General features: G+C 44.5%; 1 protein-coding gene across 1 annotated transcript; it reads left to right on the forward strand.

Annotated features, from left to right (window-relative positions):
- On the forward strand, positions 1 to 25,339 carry ACTG2 (actin gamma 2, smooth muscle). The gene is made up of 9 exons (XM_019623521.1): positions 1 to 86; positions 9,306 to 9,467; positions 9,879 to 10,007; positions 16,230 to 16,340; positions 16,601 to 16,685; positions 19,611 to 19,772; positions 20,453 to 20,644; positions 22,424 to 22,605; positions 25,118 to 25,339. Exons 2-9 carry the CDS (start codon positions 9,342 to 9,344, stop codon positions 25,259 to 25,261), a joined length of 1,131 nt encoding a protein of 376 aa, XP_019479066.1. The 5' UTR covers positions 1 to 86; positions 9,306 to 9,341; the 3' UTR covers positions 25,262 to 25,339.
- Positions 25,340 to 27,888: the final 2,549 nt, after the last annotated feature.

Below are 27,888 nucleotides of genomic sequence, written 5' to 3' on the forward strand. Positions count from 1 at the left end.
GCCTCTGGGGTTTTATATTGCTCTGGTATTTATGCCAAAGACACACCAGCCCTTAGTCACTGGGAGAAGGACCTCTCATACATTCGGTGAGTACCGAGCAGCTTCTGCCAGCTCTGACTTCCTGGGGCTGCCTGGCCCCCTGGGGACAGGAGCGCCTCCAGATTGGCCTGGCTTCCATGACGCTGGTCCGGGTCACACACCCAGGCCCTGGCTGTGCAGTGGTGCCTGCGAGCACACTGCCTCCTGCCAGTACAAGGCATTTCTGGCCATGGAGCGTTTGGGGGTAGGGACAGCCTGGAACAGAGCTCACTGCACTTCTAACTGGGTGGTGGGTGGGAAATAACACCTGTGGCGTCTACTCGCCCTGCTCACAGGGGCCCTGTTCACCAGGGGCAGTGCCCATCGACACTCTCCTGTCCTTCGCCATGGCTCCGAATGTCTAGCGGGTTGTTTTAAGGGAGCAGATGCTCTTTAGAAAGCCTGCTTCTTCTCAGGGTATTTGTATCAGAGCCAACGATGGTCTCAGCGTCTGTGAGATGTCTCTGTTGGGAATAAGAGTGTGTTTTCTTCAGTCCCCTGTGGGTCTTAACTGTCTTCTGATTTGTGCTTGACTGAGGTGAACAGAGAATTTTCTCAGCCCTTGAAGGCTTCAGGGTCAATGGGGGATGCTGAAAGTCAGGAGCGGTGTAGGGATGAGTGTTCCGTGGCATCAAGCAGTGTTAGGCCTGGAAGGAACATAAGAACCATCTGAGTCATTCTCCGATGAAGACACTGAGGCCTACAGAAGTTAAGCAACTTGTCCAAGCCTCACACCCAGCGGTGAAACCCCCTGCCAAGGCCATTGTTCCCCCCACACCTTCACATCTCTTTACGGCAGAGGCAGGCTGGTGTGGTGGTGCAGGCGCTGGAAGCAGACTGCCAGTCGGCTACCAAAGTTACTGAGTGACCTCAGTTTGCTCTCCCATGTAAAATGGGAGTAATAGCAACACTATGCAGCAATGCTGTTGTGAGGGGTAAATGAGATAATACATGTATACAGTGCTCTGGCTCAGCGCAAGTCAGGGCCTGGCCCTGAGTGCTCAAACTTGACGAATCACCTGGAGGGCTTGTTAAAACAGTCTGTCCTACACCCCACCCAGGTTCTGATTCAGGAGATGGGGGTGGGGCATGCTAATTTGCATTCCTAATAACCTCCCAGGTGATGCTGAGGCTGCAGGTCTGAGACTGCACTTTGCATAGGGAGGCTCTAACAAAAGCGTTTGCTTTTGCTTTTATTATTTGAATGGTTTTAGACTTTGAAGTTCTCCCTTGGGCTGAAAAATGTGCTTCCTGTGACAGAGATGAATGGGTGCTGGAGAAACTGCAAAGAGCAGAGAGATTCTACATGCCAAGCTTGGGAAACCAAGATGAGCAGTGTGACATCCTGACCTTAGGGCACGATTTCTTTCTTCTTTCCCTTTGTTCATCCCACCAACATTTACTGAGCTCTTACTATGTGCCAACACTGTCCTGGCTCCTTAGGGACAGTGTAGAGGCCTCTGCAATCATTGGGGAAGACAGAGAGACTGATAAGAACCATAGAATAAATAAATGCATAAAAAGGCTGCAGAAGGAGCCCCTCACCCAGGAGTTATCAGGGAAGGCTTCCTAGAAGAAAGGGTACCTGAACTGGGTCCGTTAGTTGGGGGTATCCCAGTAGCGAGGAAGCATGGCGTTTGAGATTCCTTAAGTGGCTCACTCTACTGAATTTAGACTTCAAGGCAGGAGGCAGGGAGAGCTAAGTTCAGAAGGGCGGGCAGGGCCAGGTTATTAGGGCTTTATGTACTACACTAGAGGGTTGGGCAATGGAGGACTACAGAATGGGGACAAAAGAGATCTGCCTTTAGAAGGGACTGCTCTGGCAGCTGTGAGGAGAGTGGACTGGAAACAGGGCAAGAGTACTACCACTGTGTGCAGTGGTACCGAGTTGGTCATGCAGGGTGGCATGGAGATGGAATTAAGACACTCTGGGGATTGGTTGGCAGGAAGGAGGGAGGGGTCAGGGTATTGGGCGTAGGCTCTAGGGTGAGTAGAGCAATTCTCTGAGGGGCAATTCCAGCTTAGAGGGCCATGATGTGGAGATCAGTCCTGGAGGTGGGATTGAGGTGCCAGGGGGCATGGGACTAAATGCCCAGCAGACAGCTGGCTCTGCACATCTGGAGAGGGGTCTGGGCGAAGCTGAGGAAGTGAATGAGAGCCAGCAGAACAGGTCCAAACGGCAGAATCCTGAGGATCAGAAATATCACTAACTAGGAATCATTTTACATTTAATTAATATACATAAACCAAGTCCAGATACCCTGAAGTTAATTAGAGGTGCTACTAGAAATTTCCACTGAAAGAATGTTTATCATAAAATAATTTCTCTCTGCTAGGCTCTTTGATCACATAAATGATCAAAGTCATTTGAAACCCTCACCCCCAATATTTCCCCAACTATTACTTGAAGTCTCACCATCTGAGAAGCCTTCCTTTTAGGGCTTAAACTTTCCGTTAATTTCCAAACTGTCTTTGGGAACTGGCATAAATTCAGCCTTCAGTAATCATTAATTTGTGAAGTGGGTCATTCAGCTCCTTCCAATATGGCAGACTTCATTCTGGGAGCAAGTTCTAATGGAGAAAAGTAGGAGAGATAATAAGAATTATTATTATTTTTTGCAGACTTTTCCAACAGGGGTGGGCAAACTTTTTCTGTAGAGGGCCAGGTAGTAAATATTTTAGGCTTTGTAAGCCTAAAGGTCTCTGTTGCAACTACTCAACTCTGCTGTTGTAGCAATAGCAGCCATAGACAGTATGTGAACAAATGATGGGCATGGCTGTGTTCCAATAAAACTTTATTTGTAGACACTGAAATTGGAATTTCCTATCATTTGAAGGGGGTCATGGAATATTTTTCTTTGGCTTTTTGGCAACCATTTAAAAATGTCAAAACCATTCCTAGCCCGTGGACCACACACACAAAAACAGGCCTTAGTTTGCTGATCCTGATTTATAATTTATAAAGCACTTTCATTTCCATTGTTTTATTTGATCCATCACCCCCGGGAGATAGATGTTATGGTTTCCATTTCATAGTTGAGGGAACTAAAGGCCAGAGAAGGAGACTTGGGACTGAGCCATGGGAAGGGGGTGCCGGCTGGGAGCAGAAGAGCAAAGAAAGGGGAGGTGGAGGGAACTCCGAGGCCAAACCTTCAGTGACAGGGAGGGCGTTTAACGCCTCTGTCCTCAGATTTGCTTGGGGGCTGGCCAGGGAGATGAGTGGCTGAGCAAATTTTTGCCCTCATTATTGTCTTTGGTTTTGGGCCACCTTTGGGGGTGGGGTGAGCTGTGTTTCTAACTTCGTGAACTCCTCAATGAAGCCCAGATGTACTATGTGCTGACAGAGCCAGAACACTCCACTCAGCTTTCTGCGAATGCAAAGCGGTTGTGACCCCAGGAAACCACAGTGACTTTGGCTCTGGCTCAGCTGACACGCTCAAGTCTAGCCACAAGTTACCAGCAAGCAGCTGAGCAGGGTGTAGAATTTCTCTCGGCAGAGACATTCCAAGAGAATCTGGCTCGGTGCGTGGTAAAACCCTTCTTCCCAGGGCAGCCTGGGGCCCCGCGGAGGCTCCACTCCAGGCCAGCAGCATTGACCCCGCCTTCGGCTCCGTCACTGCTCATTTGGTTCCGCCTTCAAGAAAGCAGATTTAAATCCACCCAAAGTGCTGCAGAATGGCGTTGTTGACAGCTTTAAGTGGCTTTGTGGCTTGTCTCTGGGAAACAAGTCCAATGCTCGCTTTCTGGGAGGGGGTTGGGGGGGGAAACGCAGGGGGAGACAAAAGAGCTCACTGAAAAGCCAGACAGGCTTGAACTATAAATCACATGAGAGAGAGAGATGCTGAGGGGACCCTAGAGTGAGATAATCAGAGAGGTGTGGCTTTGCCTCTTAGCCACTTTCTAGCTTTCAAGGTTGCTTCCCACTCAAGATGGACCTCCTGCTAGAACAGGGAAGCATAACTGTTTGCTGACCAGCTTGTGACAAGAAAACTGTCTCCGTGTGCTTCTAAATTGGACCAGTGTGACATGACCAAGCTGTCATGAGACTGGACTGTGGGGACCTGGAGATCCTAGGGGCAGCACAGACCACGTCTGGGAAGGGGCCATTCAGATGGTGGACTTGCCATCCAATGTTCATTGTACGCCTACTATGTGCTAAACAGTGAGAGAGGGGCCAGGGCTGTAAAAAAATCTAGATGTAATCCTGGAGTAGGAGGGATTCAGAAGCTCAGAGAGAGAAGAGAACATAGAGCCTTTTGTTTCAGGGCTTTTGCTGCCAACAGGTCTAGAGAGACAGAGAGGCAGAGGCAAAAACACCAAACATGGAGAAGTTATGACAGTGGTGGTGACGAAGGTACAAGCTCAGGCTTTGGAACCTGTCCTGGGCTGATGCCAGCCCTGCCTCTTCCTGGCTAAGAGATCGTAGGCTAAGTTTTTTCACTTCTCTGAGACTTGGTTTCCAAATCTGTAAAATGGAAATAAAAATATCTCCCCTCAGGGCTTTTGTGAGGATGAAGTAGATAATATATGTGAAGAGCCAATTTTTTAAATTAAAATTGCTTTTTTTTTTTTTTTACCAAAACTGAGAACACGGAATATAGGGCCATATTTCATCAAACAAAGCAGCTGTGCCTTCACTATTGCATTAAATATTCTCTGTTCTCTCCATTGTATGGAGGTTTCTGGCAATTAGTTTATAAACCAATTTATTTATTATTCAATAACTTTGTCAATATTAAAGTTGTTTCTGATTTTGGTTATCTTAAACAAAGCTGTGATAAACTAGCTCTTGGCCAAATCCTTGCACTCATTCATGAGCGTTTTCCAAGGATAAATCCCTATAAGTGCCTTTGTAGAGTCAAAAGATCTGTACATTCTATACAAAAGATATAGATATATACACTTTAAGGCATTTGAATAGTATTTTCAAATTCCCCTTCCAAAATGTACTGCAATGTGACACATCAACAGTGAATGCAAGCCCCCTTCCCCACATTTTGTCCAACAGAGGTGACCCCAAGAACCAGACACAATACTCCAGCCAGAGGTGGGGTTGGCTTTTATCTTGGCCACAGCACAATGCTGATTGTCAACAAGACCTCAGGTCCTGCTCACAGATGCTGAACAAGAGCTTTCATTGTCTGGTTATTTAGACTCACATACAGAACCTCATATTTATCTTATTAAATTTAATTTTATTGGATTCAGCTTATTTTCTCTGCTTTTTGAGATCTTCTTGGGTTTTGGTTCTTCCATGCAACATATTTAATATGACTCTCTCCATGGGTCTGTTTTATCTGGAAATTTGATCAGCATATGCTCTATATTTTCATCCAACTTATTAAATTGTCACATGAGATCAAAACCAAGAGTAGAGCCCTGAGGCATATTGCTGTCTCCAGGTTGACCCATCAATTATCACCTTTCAGTGACAGTAATCCAGGCAGCTACAAATATGCCTAAGTGATTTATTGTTCAACCCATGTGGCTTTACCAATAGGGATATCAAAGGAGACCTTATCAGATGCCAAGATCAAGTTAAGCTCACTGTCTCCCACCTTCTCCTTCCCAGTGGTCCTGAGAGAAAAGGAAGGACTGTTACTCTGACAAGATTTGCTCTTGGTAAATCATGACGAGTTATAAGAAATCACTGCTTCTTTAAAAATGCCTCTGGAAATCTACTTAAATTGCATTGCAAGATTATCTGAGGTTTTAGAGATCTGCCTTGTTTCTCGTTTGGACATGGAACTTTTGCCCATCTCCAGTCTTCTAACATCTCTCTACTTTTCCATTCTTCCAGTATGGTAGGAGGTTGAGGATGTTCTCTGCAATCCAGCAACTTTTCAGACCCAGAGACAGTATTGTCTTCACTTCACCTCACACCTTTGTTTCCTCTTAGCAATGCTTGTTCTCCCTTTGTTATTCTGAAAACCTTTCTCCTTGACAGCCATTGATTCATTCACTCGTTCATTTTGATAACAAACATTTAAAGAGCCCACTCTGTGCCAGTTATTATATTAGGTACACTGAAGAATCACTGGGGAACAAAACAGACCCAGTTCCTGCCTTGACAGAGCTATGAATGAGTTGGTCATTGCTGGGACAAATTCAAGATGCTGTGGGACAAAGAAGTGGGGCCACTAACTAAGACCAGTGGCCAGAGATTCCTCATGAAAATTGAGGGTCAACACAGAGACGTGGCAGGTGATCAAAGTTAGAATGGCAAACAGGTGAGGGAAACAGAGTTCCAGACCCTGCATCGGAAGGTCCAGAAGGGAGAGGAAGTGACACAGTTCAGAGAATGGAAAGAAACTCCACAGAGCCAGAGTGAGGAGGCCAAGAAGTGGCTAGATGAGCCTGGAGACTCGGACAGGGGCCAGACGCTCTCGGGCCCCGTTAGAGGCCAAGTTAGAGAGCTGGGACTTGATTTCCGTGGCCATGGAGGGTCATGAGGATCAACAGCAACAGAAGGAGAGCTGGACTCCAGAAGTCCCAGTAGTGTGCACTCTGCTTTGCACATAACAGAGAAGGGCTTTTTAGCCTTAACATTTTGTTAATAAGCTTCTGCTCAGTCTCTCCTTAGCCTTTCTGACCTTGTGTTCACAATCCTGTGACTCTGTCTCCTCTTTGCTTTGGTCATCATCTTCCCTGTCCATCTTTAGCATGAGGACACTGGGGGCCAAGGTCACAGGTTTCCGAAATATCCATCTCCTTCCCCTCTGTGGCCGCATATTCTGAATGCAGCTTGGCTGGGGCTTTCTCCACTGCCACCACCTGCCCTTTCCATGCCTCATGCCTCTTTTTCTCTGGACTCCCGAAAGCCGACCTTCCCAATGCCTCAGCTAGGACCTTTTCCACTTCCATCCACCCTGACTCACTCAGGCCTTCCCAGGTGAGGAGGCAATCTGCTCACCGTTTCCTGACTGTCTGTGGCTTCTCCTTTATCATTTGGTGGCAAAAATTTCTCAGAAGTTGTCTTTTAATTTCCCCCAAAGAAAGAAAACCTGCAACATGTTGGGAAAACTAACTCCGCCATCACTATGCAACCGTGCTAATCCAGATATCAGCAATGGAAGAGGGACTTCTCTTTCCCTCAGCAGGGGGCAGTGAGTCCCACCATCAATCTCTTGCTTTCCTCACCTCTCAGGCTGCTCCTTTCTCCTCAAGGCGCTTCTACCCTTAGGATTGTACATTTCACCTATAACTACTGCATCTTTTTTCCTTAACCCTCCGTTGGGCGCAACTGATCTCACAGATTGTTTTTCATTTCTGTTGATTTTTATACTGAATTTATGTAATAAACATATATTGTTTTTACTTCATGGCAAATTAAAATTTCATTCTGAGTAAAGAATAAGCATGCTACACATTATTTTAATTCATTTTCAATTTAAATAAATAAATGTCATACACGCATCTAGTAGATGCATTGCCCCCAAACTCGTAACTTTTGCATTGCACTCGACGGAGGGTGATATGTTTTGTTGATTTTAATTATAAACTATTCAAGAATACAGTCTCCTTGTAAAAATTTAAAACATTACAGCTACAACCCAGCACCTCTTCTCCCAGTCCCTTCCCACCTCCAGAGGTAATCACTACGATATGTCTTAGATTTTTTTCCAGAACATTTTGCTATGTGTTCATATCCACAAATAGAAAAGTATGAAAAATACACCATATTGTTTTTTTTGTTTGTTTTAAAAAGAACTCACATGAATGGTTTTATGCTATACATTCTGTGCTACAACAACTTGCTTTGTTGACTCAGTAGAACGGTTTAGATATCTAGCCACGTTAGTCCATATAGATTGGTCTGGCTCTTCTCTTAAGTTAGGTAAATATCCTATCATTTGGACCTTTGGGTAGTTCCAAATTGTGTGTTTATGTGTTTTTCTAGTTAAAGATAGCCAGTTTTCCCACACCTTTGCCAATACTTATTATGAAATTTTGAATCTTAACACTCTGATGGGTGAAAATTGTCTTATTTCATTTGCACTTCCCTGTTAACTGGTGAGGCTATTCATCTTTTCAGGTAGTTGTAGGGTATTTGGGCTTCCTTTTCTGTCAATTATCTATTCATAGTCTTTGTTTTTCTTTTGGGCTGTTTACTTCTTTCTTATTGATTTGTAAGAGTTTTGGGTTTTTTTTAATTGGAGAATTGGGGAAGGGAAACAGTATTGGGGAATTGGGGAAGGGGAACAGCCAAGTTGTTGTCCTTCAGTCTTAGTTGTGGAGGGTGCAGCTAGCTCAGCTCCAAGTTCAGTTGCCATCCGGCCGCCCGTTGGCAGCTCCCAGCCGCTCAGCTCAAGGTGCTATGTTCAATCTTAGTTGCGGGTGGGCATAGCCCACCATCCCATGCGGGAGTTGAACCGGCAACCTTGTTGTTAGGAGCACATGCTCTCACCAGCTGAGCCATCCTGCCACCTGTTGGCAACTCAGCGGAAGCTCAGCTCGGACGCAGCTCACTGGCCCGTGTGGGAATTGAACCAGCGACCCTGTTGCTCAGAGCTCACGCTCTTAACCAACTGAGCCACTCGGCCGGCCCAAGAGTTCTTTATACATAGCAAATAATTTGTTATGTATTCTGAACATTTTTTCAACTCCTTTCCTAACCTTCAAGTTTTTTAGAAATTCTCTCCATTATATTAAAGCTTTGTAGCCACTTCAGGTCTTTAACAGGTAGATTCATTTGTTCTGACAGCTATAACGAAGTATCACAGACTGGGTGGCTTAAAAAAGAGGGAATTATTTTTTCACAGTTCTGGAGGTTAGAAGTCCAAGATCAAGGTGTTGGCAGGGTTGATTTCTTCCAAGGCCTTGCTCTTTGGCTTGTCTTCCCTCTTGGTGTGTTTTCACATGCTCTTCCCTCTGTGCATATCTGTGTCCTGATTTATCTTCTTATAGAGACACCCATCCTATTGGATTAGTCATATTGGACACAAGTCATATTCAATTAAAATGTCCTATCCCCAGATACAGTCACATTCTGAGGTACTAGAGGTTAAGACTTCAGCGTATGAATTTGGGGAGTACACAATTCAACCTATAACTGCAGGGTAGAGGGAAGACGCCCAGTTGCCAGAGACTGGGAAGCCAGGTCCATGCTGTTTCTCCTGGAACTGGGCCCTGGCTGCAGGTGGGGGCAGGCCACAAAGTCAAGAAGACTGTCTCCAACATGATTTTGACAAGTGGTTGATTAGTTCCTTTCTCCCCCAACCCCCAAGGTGCTCCAGCCCCAGGTTCACTCAGCCACACTCACCATGTGTGAAGAGGAGACCACTGCACTTGTGTGTGACAATGGCTCTGGCCTGTGCAAGGCAGGATTCGCAGGAGACGATGCTCCCCGGGCTGTTTTCCCTTCCATCGTGGGCCGCCCTCGTCACCAGGTGAGTGCTCATCTGGACACAAGGCTTTGAGCTACTCGGAGTAAGCGCTGCATTGTGGAGACTATGCTGAGCTGTGTGTATTTAGGGGTGGGGGTAGGGTATGATTGTGAGTGTGTATGTGTGTGTGTAAAGTAAGGGGAGGGAGTGTATGGATGGGCCCTGTTCTCTCTCAGAAAAAGACATCGTCTTGGGAGAGAGAAGAAAAATAAGCCCATAAGAAATCCTCCACCTTCTTCCCCCATCACCTCCTCATTCACTGGCATCTGCTTTACCCTTATCTCCTACTGTTCTGTTTCCTGGAGAAGAAGAATATTTTTCCTATTTTCGTCTTTCTTCCAAGGCCCTTGGATGCCTGAGTCCCTCTGATGAAAGTCCTCAGCCAATTCTCATCTCTCTTCTTTTGCTTTGCAGGGTGTAATGGTGGGAATGGGCCAGAAAGACAGCTACGTGGGAGATGAAGCTCAAAGCAAACGAGGGATCCTGACTCTCAAATACCCCATTGAACACGGCATCATCACCAACTGGGATGACATGGAGAAGGTATGGGTGGACTCCCCCTTTAACATGCTCATTTTAATGATAATACATCATCATGACCCTCGTATCCCACAGTCTTCTGTGCACAGTCAACTCTTGCTCTAAAATGTTTCTTACATTCTATTTTCCTTCCCGTCCATTCCATGGCTATTCCCCAACCAAGGATGCAAACATCTCTCACTGGACATTGCAATGGCTTCCTTGATTTGTCTTCTGCTTCAGTCACCCAATTCATTCTCTACACTGTTGCAAAGCATATCTTTCTAAACACAGCTCAGGTCATGCCACTCAACCTCCTCAGGAATCTTCCGTGGCCCCTCACTAACCAACAGTAGGTTCCAAACTCCCTGTCTGGCATCTGAGGACCTGGCCTTGCCCAATTCCCAGCATCATTCTTTCATACTCTTTCACCCTAAGCCAGTGTATATCCCTTCTTCCAAATGCTACTTACTGCCTCTGGAGAGGAAAATAGCTTCTCTTCTTTTTATTTTCCCTGTCATGACCTCAGATAATGCATTGATGCTATGTTATTATGATGATTCTCTAATGAAAATTTTAAGTAGGAATTTGTAGAGGTTTTTGGAAGCTTATTTTTGTGTGAGAAAATGTGGGAGGGGCAATTTTTAAATGGTAGTGTGTGAGCAACAAAATCATGTGGTGTGCAAAATGCTAATAGAGCCTTCTAAATATTCTTTGGATAAATTCTTCTGACAGTTGGCTGAGAGTTCTTGTTTCTGCAGTGAATGCCTTTTGAAATGTTATAGAGGGCTTATTGAGAAGTTCGCCTCTGGGAACAAAGAATGTTGGTTCAAAATCTGTAATTCACTATACTTTTCTCTAATTCCTAGACTGGGTCACTCTGGGTGTGAGATAAATAGATAAAGGGCAATGGCTTTCGCTTTACACAATAGAATGGTTAAGAGCACAGACACTGGACTCAGTGAGAGGGAGATCTGGTTGCAGATCCTGCCCTCTAAGCCTCAGTTCCCTTATTTGTGGAGATAAAAATACTTTCTTCGTTAGGTTGCTTTGGAGATTGAATTAGGTAAATACTTAGTATAATCCCAAGGCATGGAACATACTTAATGCTCAATAAATGACACATACTATTTGAATATATCTAACAATATTTGATTTGAAAATATAACAGACAAAAACATTTTATTCATAGCAGTAACAATATGATTCTTTTTTAGAAACCCTGAGAATATATTATGTGCCTTAAAAGAAAAACTGAATAGGATAAAGCTGTCAAATCTTCTCAAATAATTTATGGGCTCATTGCCAATCCAATGAAAATCTCACAATTTTTAAACTGTATATATTTAAGTTTATGTATATATATATATATACACATAAGCTTATGTATATATATATAAACTGTATACATATATTATCATCACAATTTGATGATTTTATATACATATACGTTGTGTAGCAGCCACCACATTCAAGCTAATTAACATAACTGTCACCTCACATAGTTACTCATTTTTTTCTTGTCGTGGGAACACTTAGGATTTCCTTTCCTAGCAAATTTCAAGTATATAGCACAGTACTGTTATCTGTAGTCCCCATGCTATACATTAAATCTCCAGAATTTATTTATCCTGTGTAACTGAGACTTTGCATCTGTTGACCAAAAATCTCCTCATTTTTCCCTCAGCCCACCTCCTGGTAACTACCATTCTATTCTCTGCTTCTATGAGTTTGACTTAAAAAAAAAATCACAATTTTTAATGATGCAAGATAATCAAAAGTATATTTTGGGGGAAAAAGTAAAGCAAAATGTATAAGAACAAAATGAATTAGAAAAACTATGAAAGGAGACTTGCCATATCCAAATATTAAAATATAATATAGAGTTATAAAAATCAAAACAATTTGGTACCAGCACAAAAATAAAGAGAAAATACATAATAAATGTATTTTTCAACACCAGAGGGGAGAAAAGGATTATTCGGTGAATTATTCAGGGACAACTGATTACTTATTTGGGGGGAATGAGGAATCTGTTTATTGCCCTCACCTCGTTTCACCAAACATATATCAATTGAATATAAAAGTTAAATATAAAAATTCAAGTGATTAAAAAAATACACTGTAATAAGTATGAGTATTCCTCAAATTTCTGGTGAAAGAAGTCATAGAGAAAAAGAATGACAAATGTGATTTCTTAAAAATCTTAACTTCTAACATGTGAAAAATAAAATCAAATTTAAAAGACAAGCAACAAAACAAATAAATAAATAAAAATAAAAGGCAAGCAACAAATTGCAAAATATATTCACAACAAGTGCAATGAAGGGTTAATATAAATAGCTACTGCAAATTGATAATTAAAAATACAGTCTCCAGGGCCGGCCAAGTGGCACTTTGGTTAGGAGTTGACTTGGGACACCAGCTCTGAACATCAGGGACCCAGTTCGTGTCCCACATAAGGGCCAGTGATGCTGCGCCCTCTACAGCTTAGATGGTGAACAACAGCTTGACCTGGAGCTGGGCTGCCATGAGTCGCTGGTGACGGTGTAGGCTGCAATGGGGCTGGCCAGCAGCTGGCGTGCGATTTCGTGAGCTGCAGTGAGCCACCATGAGTGGCCGTCCAATGGCCGGCAAGTGAGTGCCTCAGCCGGGAAGAACACAATGATAATACCAACATGGGCCAGTGAAGTGACATCCTCCACAACTAGGCTGAAGAACAAAAGGATAGCAACTTGTCTGTTCCCCTTCCCCAATTCCCCAATAAAATCTTAAAAAATAAAATAAAATACAGTCTCCACCAGACAAATAAACAAAAGCTATGAACAGATAATCTGACAAATAAAAATTATAGACAGTTGCAAACCTGAAAAGGTTCAAACTCATTTGAAACAAACATACTCGAAGTAAAACAACTAGGCGTTATTTCTATCTATCAAATTATTTCATATTTTAAGAGCAAGAACAGAAATGAAGATTAGGATAAGACAGGCACTTTATTATTCTGTAGTAAAGAGTAATTTAGCCTCTTTGTTGGTAACATAAATAAAAAAGTCTTCCAATTGCTGTATTCTTTAGCCCAATAATTGCACTGTTAAAATTCTTTTCTTTAAAGGGAAGGGATGAGACAATATAAATTAGTAACTCAATATGGCCTCAGGGATAGAAAAGACAGTCTGGGGAATATAATCAATAATGTTGTAAATATTTTTTAAGGGGCCAGATGGACTCATGTCTTGTTAGGGAGACCACTTCATAGTCGGTGTAGAGGCCTGACCACCGCACTGTATTTCTGAAGCTGATGTTGAATAATAATGTATGTCAATTATAATTATATATACATATAGTCACAGGATGTGGAGTAGAGTGTGGGAATGGAGTCATCAGAATTGTAATAGATAAGTATGATATCGGGGATGGGAGGGCAGTAGATAGGGGGAGGGGGGTTGTTTCTGTGCGAAGGGTGAAAAGGATAACTTTTGTTATCTTTTTGCATTGTTCTGTACACCTGAAACTAATAATAATAAAAAAAATTATTTTCTTTGGAGAATACCCTGAAAAGGAAAAAAAAAAGTAATACGCACAAAGATAGCTATCACAGGATTATTTAAAAACAAAAATTGAAGATGCCATGAATAGTAATGTTATTAAATATATGATGGTATGTGATGAAATTATATGTAAGCATTAAAAATAAATGTTTGTTCAGTTTGTTAAAGATAAATATTTACTATGAAAAAGGAAATTATGTTATATTAACTGAAAGGTAGCAGGAAACAAAATTGAACATAAAAATATAATAGTATAATAACAAATAGAAGTAAATGAAATAAATGAATGCTAATAGTGATGCATGTGAAAATACATAAAAGTGAAAGATTGGGAAGAAGAAAAAAGCCAAATATTAACTGTTTATTATTAGGTGATAGAAATGTGGAAGATTTTTATTCCTCTTAAAATATTTTTTCTAATTTTAACATTATCAATATCTTTCATTTTTAAAGTACTTTATTTAAAACACCAAAAAATGAAGTAAAATGAAGTGCAAATACTTGGGCCCAACACCCAAAGGTTTTGAGTCGTGGATCTGGGAACCTGCTCCTACCTGCAACGGTTAGCCCAGGTAGTGCTGATAGGAGGTGTCTGAGACCCACATTTGAAGAAATACTGACATTACTTTATTAAGACTGATTGCCGCCTCCTGTGACACTTTCACAGTCCAGGGCCCCTGCTTGTGCCATTTGTTCTGCCTCAGATGGCCTTCTTGGCCTCTGCAGACCTTCCTTTGCCTGCAGGGCTCACCTAAATCCCCCAGGAAATGAGCTGCTGCTGCCTTGTCCTTCACTTAAAGTGTGAATGTGTCTTTGTGTTTTGTCTTTTTGTCTTTCTCCCCTCCAGACTTTGAAACTAAGGTCTAGGCACCAGGTCTGGTTCATGTCTGCCCTCTTCACACTTAGCACCATCCTAGCACAAAGCCAGGGGTCCCTAAATATATGTGTACAATGGAATCAAATGATCCTGTGCCCCGCCTCTGAGAAGATCAAAGCCCTAGGTCCCTGACACTCTTTGCTGAATCCCTCTGCAATAAAAAATGAAAAACTTCTGTTTTGTGGTCCTAGATCACTGAAGAGGGAACTGGACACAGAGGGAGGAAATAAGTTCCTCTGAAACAGTGGTTCTCCACGGGGGCCATGTTGCCTCCCAGAGGGCATCTGGCAATGTCAGCAGACATTTTCACTTGTCACACAGTTAGAGAGATGCTACTGGCATCTGGTGGGTGGAGGCCAGGGATGCTGCTAAACATCTTATAATGCAGAGGTCAGCACCCCTGCAACAATGTCAACCTAAAATGTCAAAGAGCTGAGGTTGCTCTAAAGCACCACCCTGTTCAATAATAAACAGTAAGGGTGGCCAATTAGTTCAGGTGGTTAGAGCACAAGCTCATCACACCAAGGTTGATGGTTTGATTCCCACATGGGCCAAGGAGCTGTGCCATCCAAAACTAGATTGAAGACAACTACTTGACTTGGAGTTGATGGGTTCTGGAAAAACACACTGTTCCCCAATAAAATTTCTTTTTCTTCTTTTTTTTTCTTTTTTTAAAGATTTTAATTGGGGAACTGGGGGGATGGGAACAGCGGTGGGGAATTGGGGGAAGGGTAACAGACATGTTGCTGTCATTTTGTTCTTCAGTCTAGTTGTGGAGGACGTTGCTTCACTGGCCCAAGTTGGCACCATCATTGCGCTCTTCCTGGGCGAGGCAGATCAGTCACCGGCTTCTGAACGGCCGCTCACTGTGGCTGCTGGCCACTCACGCTGGTTGCTGGCTACATACGGTAGCCCATGGCAACCCACTGCCACAGGGGCTGCAGCCTACGCCGTTGCTGATGACTCACGGCAGCCCAGCTCCAGGTTGAGCTGTCGTTCAGCATCTTAGCTGTAGAGGGCAGTGTCACTGGCCCTTATATGTGGGATCCGAACCGGGGCCCTCTGGCATCCCAAGCCAGTTCTTAACCATCGCGCCACTCGGCTGGCCCTAAAATTTCTTTTAAAAAAATAAAAATAAACAGTAGAAGTTCAAGCTTATCTGTCAGGTTCCCAGCAGGAGACAGTATATACTCAGCTGGGGTTGGGGGATTAATTTAAGGAAAGACTACTTACAGAGGTGTGAGCAGAGTTAGGGAACCGTAAAGAGACGTTGAGGCGCCCAAGTACTAGCAATAGAGGGTAGCTCTTAAACCGCTTAGGCTGGGGCCAAGGGGGGCAATGTCGCTAGAACTCAGTGATAGCTGGAACCCTGGAAGAGGGGCCACCCAACAGGACTGTGCTCATGGAGGGCCACACCATGGCCAGGAGAAACACTCTGACCCCTCTCCCTCCTCCCATTCTCCAACCTCTTGCTGGTATCTTCCATCAGTCAAACACAGTCAGAAGCCAAAAAGCAAGGAACACTGAGAGCACAGAGCAGGGGTGAGGAGGGAGAAGGATAAAGAGGAGGGAAGGTCAGATGGAAATAATCAATACACTGAGTATATTGGGCCCAGGTCTGCATCCTGTCTGGGGCTCTGTTGAGAGGGCATATAATAACCTCTAAAGGTCAATCAGAAATTTCCAGGGCTGACCGTTCTCTCCAGATCCAGCCCATCCTGAGAGCATTGAGCCACACTCCCCAGCATGGGCATGTCAACTGGAATTTTCCAGCCCACTGGGAGTCTGCTGGACTCATCTGACTTTTCTCCCAAACAGATCTGGCACCACTCCTTCTACAATGAGCTGCGAGTAGCACCTGAGGAGCACCCCACCCTGCTCACAGAGGCCCCCCTAAATCCCAAGGCCAACAGGGAGAAGATGACCCAGGTAAGAAGCCAGGCAGACTTGCACTGGCACAAGAATGCAACATGGATGCTTGACCAAATCCTTTCTCCCATTCATGCATTGATGCAACAGAAATCTTTGAGGACCTGCCATGTGCATAAGTCCATCTCAAGCCTTATGGCAGGTGGGAGTTGAGTAAAGAGGCATAGTTCCTGCCGTTAATAAAATTACAAGCCATTCTTTGAGCCAAGAGGTGCTGTGATTTCTGCCAGACGGTCTTTAATTCTGCATTGTCCTTTCAGATCATGTTTGAAACTTTCAATGTCCCTGCCATGTATGTTGCCATTCAAGCTGTGCTCTCCCTCTATGCTTCTGGCCGCACGACAGGTGAGTAGCCGTGTTGTAATCCATTCCCTTCCTGATTTCAGGGGGAGGAAGAGAAAGCTGGGTTCCTGCAGAAGTTTCTGCTCAGAAGAATCAAAGGGACAGCCAAAGTCCAGGGGAAACCTTGCATAGGGATAACAGAAGGAAGCCCATGTAGAGGCGAGTCTGCCCAGTGTAGCTGGAAAGAGTTCGCATGAACAAACCATGACTAGTATACCCAGCAAGGGACATTTCCCTCATAGCAGCAGACCAGGAGCTTATACACACTTCCCAACAATGTTGGAATGTTTCTGCTCACGAAGCTACAACAGCAGAACCTATGATGGTAGATATGAAAGTATGTGGCCTTGGTATAGAAAAAGAGATCAGGGAAATAAAGAGAGCTTCAAAATAAAGCCATTTTTTAAAAAAGATTTTTATTGGGGAATTGGGAGAATGGAAACAGACAAGTTGCTGTCCTTTTGTTCTTCAGTCTAGTTGTAGAGGACGTTGCTTCACTGGCCCAAGTTGGCACCATCATTGCACTCTTCCCGGGCGAGGCAGATCAGTCACCAGCTTCTGGACGGGGCGCTCACGGCGGCTGCTGGCCGCTCACGCTGGCTGCTGGCTACACAAGGTAGCCCATGGCAACCCACTGCAACAGGGGCTGCAGCCTATGCCGTCGCCGGTGACTCACGGCATCCCAGCTCCAGGTTGAGCTGTTGTTCAGTATCTTAGCTGTAGAGGGCAGTGTCACTAGCCCTCATATGTGGGATCCAAACCGGGGCCCTCTGGCATCCCAAGCCAGCTCTTAACCAACGCGCCACTCGGCCGGCCCAATAAAGCCATTTTTAATAGAGGCTTGACAATGTCCATGAATATTGTTTAAACATCCATTCATGTATCCATTGATGTGTCCATTCATTCGTTCATTCATTAGATACTTTACATTACTGTCTACTACATGCCAAACATTGTACCAGGCCATGGGCCCACACTGACAAACGAGACAGCTCCAGCTATTATGGAGCTAACAGTCTAGTGAGGGAGAGACGAAGTAAAAGATAATTTCACCGAAGGTGATAAGGACAGTAATAGGGGAGTATGGGGTATATACTGTTTTACATCCTGTGCTTTACACTTGATTTTATCATGTTTAATGGCCACATGGTAATCATTGTATAATGGTTCCTTTATTTATTTATTTATTTATTTATTTATTTATTTATTTATTTATTTATTTTACCGTTTGTCTATTGCTGGACCTTTAGGTTGCCTCCAACGTTTCTTTTTTCTTTTTTTCTTTTTTAAAATTTTATTGGGGAATTGGAGGAGGGGAACAGTGTTGGGGAATTGGGGAGGGGGACCAGCCAAGTTGTTGTTCTTCAGTCTTAGTTGTGGAGGTGCCAGTCACATCTGGCTCTCTTTCGGCAGCTCGTGGCCTCTAAGCTCAAGGTGCTGTGTTCAATTTTAGTTGCAGGTGGGTGTAGCCACCATCCCATGTGGGAGTCAAACCAGCAGACTTGTTGTTAAGAGCACATGTTCTATTCACTGAGCCATCCGGGCGGCAGCTCAGCTTAAGGTGCTGAGTTCAGTCTTAGTTGTGGGTGGAGGTAGCCCACCATCGAACAGGCAATCTTGTTGTTACACCAGCTGAGCCATCCTGCCATCTGTTGGCAGCAACAGCTCAGCATGGGCACAGTGTCACTGGCTCCTGTGGGAATCGAACCAGCAGCCCTGTTGCTCAGAGCTCGTGCTCTTAAGCCAACTCTTAGCCAACTGAGTCACTCAGCTGGCCCAACATTTCTTTTTATTATAAAATATACTATGATTGGCTCTTTGTATGAGAGTAAGCTGCTGATCCCTGGATGTTTATTTTACATCTGGCCCTTACAAAACCATCTTATTAGCTCTAACCATTTCTCAGTTGATTGTCTTGGGTCTTCTAGGTATATAACCACATCATCCGCAAATAATGACAATTCTGTCTCCTTTTGACAATAATACCTCTTATTTCCATTTTGTGCCTTATTGCATTGGCTAGAACACTCAGGATAACATTAAATAATACTAATAAAATAACAATATTGTGGTGTTTCCCCATCAATTATGATGTGGCTGTAGAATTAAGGGAGATATCTTATCATTCTGAGAAAGCTTATTTCCCTACATGCTTTACCAAAAGTTTCATCAGTAGAAAATGTTAATTTTTTCAAATTGGTTTTTTTAAAGATTTTATTGGGGAATTGGGGGAGGGGAACAGACAAGTTGCTGTCCTTTTGTTCTTTGTTACTAGTTATGGAGGACGTCGCTTCACTGGCCCATGTTGGTATTATTATTGCATTCTTCCCAGGTGAGGTAGTAGCTCGTCGGCCATTGGACGGCCACTCACAGCAGCTCAGCTCCAGGTCGAGCTGTTGGTCACTATCTTAGCTGTAGGGGGCGCAGCATCTCTGGCCCTCATGTGGGATCCAAACCGGGGCCCTGCTGCTCAGAGCTGGCATCCCAAGCCAACCCTTAACCAACACGCCACTTGGCTGGCCCCAAATTGGTTTGTTTTTATAGTTCTGTTTGATCTGAAAGGATCAAACATTCTAATTGCATGTGTGTATGTGTTAGTTTGATGCCTGAAAGATGTACAAATTATCTAGTCTCACTTAAAGAGTGTGCAGTCTAGATGCAAATTGACAAGTATGCCTTATTGTGAAAATGTTTCAAGGAATACAAGAAGGGGAGACATTTTACTTGCTTTCCAGAAGACTACAGTATCATTTGGGAGGATAAATTGATGTACCCCCAAAAAAAACATGATTGATTATTCCATGGTCAGTGAATTTTCTCAGCTGCTAAAGAAAAATATGATAGTTGAGGATCATTGGTACCTGGTCCCAGGTGTGACAGATGAAAGACAAGAAAGGTTTTCATAGGTCCTATCCCCTCTGTCCACAGGCATCGTCCTTGATTCAGGGGACGGCGTCACCCACAATGTCCCCATCTATGAGGGCTATGCACTGCCCCACGCCATCATGCGCCTTGACCTGGCTGGCCGCGACCTCACAGACTACCTCATGAAGATCCTCACAGAGAGAGGCTATTCCTTTGTGACCACAGGTATCCAGCCCCTTTTCTGGTTGGTTCAGCTTAGAACCCAATCTGATCTAGAACCAGAAGTTTTAGGACTGATGAGAAGTCTGTGGCTCTGTGTACTCAAACTCTCTTGGGATAGAAAGGGAGGCCCTCGGCTGGGGTTGGGTCTCTGGACAAAACCAGATAGTTGAGGCAGTCTTATTTAAGGAAGAAGGTTCTCAACCAAAGTGTCCTGGGGAGGGGGACAAGGCCTAGGTCTATTTCTCCTACACAGTGCTCAGCTGAGCCCTCCTTACGTGCCCTTACAGCATCCCCTCCTTTCCCAGGAACCTGCTGCCTCTGTCCATGAACACACCAGATCAGAGCTAGTCTTTAACAGCACTGAATGGTAGCAATGGGTGATGCATTTCATCACCTGGCGGCATTTATGTTTGTCTAACAGGAAGGTGTCATGCCTCAGTGGCCACCCTGGGCAAGAGGGGCTTTGGGATAGGGGCCGTCCTGGAGTCTAGAAGATCACACATACAAGCCTACATCTAGACAGGATATGTGTCCATCAAAGCCCTCAGGAAGGTCTGCAGCATTGTCAGAGCAGAGTGAAAACAGCAAAAAGAAAAGCCCATGTGACATTTAGCTTGGGAATCAAGACTTTGAACTTCCACTTCCCACTGAGTATCTATTTTCTGTCCTTCTCCTCCTTCCAGCCGAGCGAGAAATTGTGAGAGACATCAAGGAGAAGCTGTGCTATGTGGCCCTAGATTTTGAGAATGAAATGGCCACAGCAGCCTCGTCTTCCTCTCTGGAGAAGAGCTATGAGCTGCCCGACGGGCAGGTCATCACCATTGGCAATGAGCGCTTCCGCTGCCCTGAGACCCTCTTCCAGCCTTCCTTCATTGGTGAGGTGCTGCCCACACCCTGTGACAACTGGGAGGGCAGAGTGGAAGGGCGGACAAGAGATGGAAAGAGAAACACCACGAGTCACACATGCTTTGCTTATTGTGTATACATAGCCCATATTTTTCCAGGAAGAGCCAAAAATACATAAACAATACAAGTAGATAAAATCTAATTTTAAATAAAAGGGTAAGGAAATCAAGATAAAGGAAAAGCAGGAGAAGGAATATAATATGAAACTAAGAATGAGTTTGATAAACAAAACACTTCTTGGATCACTCAACAAGTAGGTCATGGGGCTGAAATTTGTAGCAGTAAACAGGATGGGCTTGGGGGTCAGACCTAGTTTTAAGTCTTCTCTCTACCTCTTCAAGCCCTGTCACCGTGGACATATTACCTTCTTCAAATCTCAGTTTTCTTATCTATAAAGTGGAAATAATGATAGTATGTACCACATAGGGTTGTGACAAGGATTAAATAAGAGAATAATACAAGGACAACTACTTTCTTGAATAGTGTGTAAGAAGAGCTGGGCCTGTAAGCAAATGTTGATATACAGTGTAGCAGTAAATAGCAAACTGGACAGCATGCTATAGGCCTAAGCAATCGGGGAAGGCTTCTTAGAAAAGGTGAATGTTTGAACAGGACCTTGAAGAATAAATATCGTTTTATGGTATCTGGGGATGGAAACACTGCAGAGTGGGGTATGGCATACAGGCAGATGGAATGGTTTATACAAGGGTATGGAGGTGTGAAAGGTCATGTTCTATCTGGGACACGATGAAAGAATTCTGTGTGTGTGTGTGTGTGTGTGTGTGTGTGTGTGTGTGTGTTGTGTTTGCACACAGGGGAAATGGGATAGAATGGCTGGACTACACAAAGAACATAGGGGTTAATCATATCAGCAATGGAGATCCCCTGAAAGCTTTTAGGCAGCAGTGTAGCAAGGCCAGGTTTGTATTTTAGTATTTTAGGACGATTCTTCTTACTGTGTGGAATTATATCACATGGACAAAAGACTAGAGGTGGGGAAGGCAGGTAGGTGGGTATGAACTGGTTTGGCATACAGGAAAATCTCAGTGCCAGACTAACATAGCTAAATGTCAACCTATAAGGAATGGGGGACTGACGAAGATGATACGATGGGTATATCCATACAACAGAGTACTATGTGGCAATAAAAGAGAATGAAGTACATATTATAACATGGATGAAGCTTGCAAACGTGCTAAGTGAAAGGAGCCAGACACAAAAGGCCATATATTGTATGAAATTTATATGAAATGTCCAAAATAGGCAAAGCTATAGAGACAGAAACTAGATTAGTGGTTGCCTAGAGCTGGAGAAGGGGTAAAGGGGGAAATGGGGAGTATCTACTAATGGGTATGGAATTTCTATTGGAAGGTGTTAAAAATGTTCTAAAATTACATTGTGGCAATGGTTGCACAACTCTGTGGATATGCTAGAAACTACTAACCTGTACACTCTAAAGAGGCGAATATTATGGCATGTGAATTATATCTCAAGTAAGCTGTGAAAATTGATGAAAGTGTTCCTTTAGAAATATATCTCCGGCAACAATGCGAAAGATCAGTCAGAACAGGGGGAAACTATATAAGCAGGGCAATGATCAGTTAGAGGGTCTGACCTTGAAGTCCATGTGGGAGGTGATTAAGAGTCTGAACGAGGGTAGTTGCAAGACCACAAAGGTCACCTGAGGAGCTGGAGGTGCAGGTGTTTATGAGTGATGGGTGTTGACCAAACACTATGCTTTCCACTAGGCATGGAGTCTGCCGGAATTCATGAAACAACCTACAATTCCATCATGAAGTGTGACATTGACATCCGCAAGGACTTATATGCCAACAATGTCCTCTCCGGGGGTACCACCATGTACCCCGGTATTGCTGACAGGATGCAGAAGGAGATCACAGCCCTGGCCCCCAGTACCATGAAGATCAAGGTGGGTCTTGACCTAGTTCCTTCCATCCTGTTCTTTGTACAGTGAGCTACCAGATGCTCAGAGTCACACAGCCAGGCCTGCAGCTCAGCGGTCTCTTGGGTTCGCTATCCTCCTGGTATGGGACAGATTTCATTGTGGGGGGATTGTGTACCTTGGGCACTGATGAGCTGGAAACACGTTTAGCATGGGTTCTCAAACATAATCACATGCTGTCATATGAGAAGGGGGTGGGAGAACTGGGGGTGAAGGGAATATTGAGGGGATTGAGAAGGAAATCAAGAGGATTAGAGGTGAAGAAAAGAAGGAAGCAACACTACAGCATCTCTAAACTTTAAAAAGGACTTGGGTGTTACCCCAGAGGAGGATACAAATTTCAAAGAGAGGAAGTTTGGCCACGGGGCAGGCTGCTGGTCTGAACTCACAGAGACATCCCGTGATTCCTAGATAGCCTGTTGTCCCAGCTCAGCCACAGCCTCCCCAACACTGCCTCTCTCCAGGGCTTCTCACCTCATAGGCCTTGGTGGCATGGGAGCTCACTTGTCTTACTGCTTCTCCCCAGTCTCTGGTCCCCAAGCTATCAATAATGGGAGCTTCCAGGAACTGCTGCTAGCAGGTTTAGAAAAAAAGTTGGGAATAGAATAGAGATAACAAATAGTTTGAAAGTTACAAAGTCTCACAATCAGGTTGCTTTCTGGGGGAATAGGCCTGATCTAAGGAAGTATATTCTCTATGTCTGTATTCTAAGACCCTTCTTCACAAAGGAAGGCTGCCCCAGGCCTTTCCCCAGCCTAGCAGATAGATGGAGTTCAGCACAGGGAAGCAAAGCGGGCCACCAGACAACAAATGAGAACCTGCAGGCGCTTATCTGCACCCAGAGCCACTGGAGCAGCCTCGCTTACTGAGGCCTACCACAGGGGGGCATCGTGCCAGGCCTGGAGCAGGGGCTTTTTACCAGGACCATGTGTCAGGATACCACACCTAGCCTCACCCCCAGACTCTGGTTCATCAGGTCTGAGGTCCTCCCCATCACCTACACTGCTAAATGAACACCCGTGATTTAATGCTTATCCCTATTTGTGAGCCACTGCCCTGAGTTTAACAATATGTGCCAGCCTTCAAGGAGTTTAGGGTCTAATTAGTAGACATGATCAAAGAAAGGGTAACTTAATTAAGATGAGAAGACAGGAAAGGGCACTCCAGGCAATAGATTAAGCAAAGGTATCCAGGGTGTGTGTGTGTGTGTGTGTGTGTGTGTGTGTGTGTGTATGAGCACCCAAGACAAATTGAACAGCACGATTTGTGTAGAGAAATTGGGGGAGATGAGGCAAGCCCCAGGATAAGAAAGAAGAGATGTGGGGTTGGTGGCGCTGAGACTTGGGACCTTCAGCCCAAGACAACCCAGAGTTTTCTCACAACTAGAACTGCCCAGCCATAAAATCTGTGACCTTCTTAGTGACTGTGCCAAGCCTTGAGGAATCTGTCCAAGGAGTGATGGGGGACTTTTGTCTGCCTGAATAAGATAACTTCTAAAGACCCTTCTTATTCTGCAATTCAATGATCTCTGTAAATTATGAAATATGTAGAGAGGTTCTAAGGAGACAAAAAATATCAATTTAGTTTCTAGTTTGTTCTAGCACTGAAATCTTAGACCCTTCAGAAACTGGGAAATTAGCTGAAGAATCGCAATCCTTCTAGGTCCATTTTTAGGTGGAGTTCAAAGTTGTTTGACAGGACAACCAACTTCTAAAGTCTAAGCTAAGGACTCCCAGTGTCAAGAATGAACAACGTATGTATGAATTTGAGAACTTCTCAAATACAAGTGACTGTTGACAGATGGCGCTCAAGACAGGGTTTGAGTAGACGGGCTCAGACTCAGAAATGGAGGAAGCCGAGTCTGAGCTGCCCATGCATCCAAACTCCAGGCAAAAACAGAACAGCGCTCTCCCTATAGATGTTTGTGCTGTTCAGTTATTGCTGAGTATCCAACAGCTATGAAATCTCAGGGCACATAAAAATGAGCATTTATTGCTCATGTATCTGCAGGTCAGCTGGGAGTCCATGGATCCAGGTCAGGCTTGGCTAGGCAGCCTGCAGGTCCAGCCACCTCAGGTCAGGTCCAGATCTCTCATTAGGGCACCCAGGCTAAAGGCCCAGCAGCTCTTTAAGGGAGCTCTGCTCAGGAAGATGGCAGACGCACAAGAGAACATGCCCAACTGCATGCCTGAAGCATATTTCAAGCTCCTGTTTGAGCCATGTCTGCTAACATCTCATTGGCCCAGCCCAAAGTGACAGGGTGGAACAGTACACTCTTCCAATGGAGGGGTGGCGGGGTGGAGGGGGAGTGAAGATTTGAGCAATAATTCAATCTACCACAAGGTTTGCCCTATTCCTTTCTGACCATGAAGGCTGCCATTTTCCAGGCCAGTCCAGCAGTGTGATGAGATGGTGCCTGGACCGCCCCTCCTGTTCCTTTGGGGACTGATCATGCTTCATTCACATTTCCTCTTTGCAGATTATTGCTCCCCCTGAGCGGAAGTACTCAGTCTGGATCGGAGGCTCCATCCTGGCCTCTCTCTCTACCTTCCAGCAGATGTGGATCAGCAAGCCGGAGTACGACGAGGCAGGGCCCTCCATTGTCCACAGGAAGTGCTTCTAAAGTCAGCACAGATTCTCTGGGGATCTCCTTGAGACTGCTCTGTTACCAGTCATGAAACATTAAAACCTGCAATCCTTACTTCTTTGGGTGGGGGCTCTTTTTTTCCCCCTGGGCTGTGTCTCACAGTGTGAAGGGCTTTTCACATCTTATTTCTAACCCACACATGACCTCATGATATAGGTACTATTATTATCTCCATATGACAGATGAGGAAGTGGAGGCTCAGAAAAGTTAAGGAATTTTTGAAGATTACCCAGAACCAAGATTAGAATCCAAGTGTAGCTGATGCTAAAGTTGGTACTCCTACTATATCACCTTGTTTCCTTTCCCTTGAATATGAGTAAGAATGAGGGCTAGATGGCTCTTGGAGAGGGGGTTAAGAAACAAGAGCTTTCAGAGATGTAAGTCCTTGTGCTCAAAGGTGATGCACAGAGAACACGAACAGAAGGAGAAACACAAGGCTTATAGGATGTGACATATGAGTGGTTCAAATACAATGCTATTTGAACTTAGGTGAAGGAAGGTCATAGTGGGCTTAAAATCTCTATGAGATCCTTTGTCAATGAGGATTGGGTTGTATTTTACTCCCAAACTAATCATGAACACAGCAGCATCCTCAAGAAAAACATGTTTTCTCCCCCTCTGCTACTCCTTCTCCTTCTCCCTCTCCCTCTCCCTCTCTGTCATTTGCTCCCCATTCCCTGCCCTTGGTCAGTTTTGTTTAATTTCACACGTATTTACTGAATATTTTCCATCTATGCTGGGTAAGGCCACATTGATTTATGTACTCCAAAAAGATGATTCCTACCCATCAGGGACTTACTGTATAAAGTGGGAGACACACACATACATACATGGCTATGATTTGAGGTGAGCTAGAAGCACTCACAAGATACTGTGAGAAAATAAGGGGTAATGATAACAGCTAACATTGATTGAGTGCTTACAATATGCTAGGCATTGGGTTAAGAGTTTTACATGGATTTACTCATTTAATCCTCACCACAGCCCTATGAAATAGTATCAAATACAATAAAATAGGATCATTCTTATTTTATAGCTAGTTTACCAGTTAACTCAATCACCCAGCTAGTTCACAGCTAAGCTAGGTCCTCACTTCTCCCTGTTATACCCTTTCCTCTCTCCACCTAGCCAAGTCCCATGCTTGATGCTCCCCAGCAGATCCTAACTGGTCCATGAACCTTCCCAGACACACCTTTTTGGAGACAGTAGAGCCCAGTGGAAGTGCAGGGACCTCAACATCAGACATTCCTCCTCCACCTTCTCTGCACTTTCCCTCTGAAGGTAGGGTGGAGACACATGTTTTTTTAAAAAAGCAAAACCCTAGAAGATTTACGTCTTAGGAAGGGTGTCCCAGAAGCAGACCCTAAAGTGAGGATTCACATACAAGTGATTTATTAAGGAAGTGCTCTAAGGGGAAGCCAGTGAGCAGAGTGGGAGAGGCAGGACAGGAAAGGCGAGGAGGCCCAGCTGGGGACCTCACAGGCACAGCTTCAGCCTTGTCCCCAAGGAGCCCTGGAGTACAAGCCTACTGCAGGCAGTGAGCTGAGCTTTCAGGGATTGGTGAAGGAGCACCTTGGGGGACATAAAGTCTCAGGCTTTCCTCTTGTGCAGGCACAGTGCCCCAGTAGGCTGAGGGCACTCCTGCAGAGAAGAGCTGCAAGTGCTGGCTGTTGGGAGAGAAAGCACAGAGAGGAGGTCAGAGGACGTGTGCGCATACACGTGGACCCGTGGAGATGTGGAGAACTGACACTCCCTGCTATAGAGGGGCATATTAGAATCTCAAATGGGGGAAGAAAGGGAGGCTGACTGGTCATTTCCTTCCCTCTCCCACCCAGTCTTGCCCCATTTTAAGAAGGGCTGTTCTAGAATTCTTCAGTGGATTGAGGAGAGTGGAAATCCAACAGGAAGTCAACTAAAGGTAAATAGAAGTTCTATCCCATGCACTAAGGGCCAACCTGAAGGAGCCATTACTTACCATACTGTTTGGTGGTAGCTGTGTGGCAGGCATTGTGTTAAAAAACTGCGTGTGGATTATCTTTCTAAATCCCCACCCCTGGCTGTCTGAATCCAGAGCCCACACTCTTAACCATCTTCCTATATGCCTCCCTTTATGACGAGGTGTATCAGTCAGGGTTCATTCAAGGGAGTAGAGCTATCACATTCATTGTGGAAATAAGGGAATTATAGGAATGAGACTTTACTGGAAGGTGGCGGGAGCTGGAGAAGTGAAGGTCTGGAATGAATTGTGGGGTGATCAGAGAGGATCGCTAAGGCCTTGAGGACTAGCTGGGATCTATCTGTGGGCACCTCTGTCTGTCACAGTGTCTAACGATGGAGATCTCCCCAGAGGGGTGGTTGAGGCTCCCATTCTGCCTTCTAGACCTGACACCAGGTCCTCTTTTGGCTAACTCTAACTCAGAGCACTGTCAGGATGTCAGGAGGGGATTCTGGAAGCATACTTCCCAGCTTCAGCAACTTGAGTTAGCACATCTAGCACATTAGAATATCTGATACAGATGAGAATATACTGACGAGACATTAAAGCAGCAGAAGAAAGTCAAGGTCACATTTGTGTATGTTTATCTCCCAATTTTTAATAGCTG

This window comes from Hipposideros armiger, unplaced genomic scaffold, assembly GCF_001890085.2.
Source record: "Hipposideros armiger isolate ML-2016 unplaced genomic scaffold, ASM189008v1 scaffold_553, whole genome shotgun sequence".
NCBI lineage: Eukaryota > Metazoa > Chordata > Mammalia > Chiroptera > Hipposideridae > Hipposideros > Hipposideros armiger.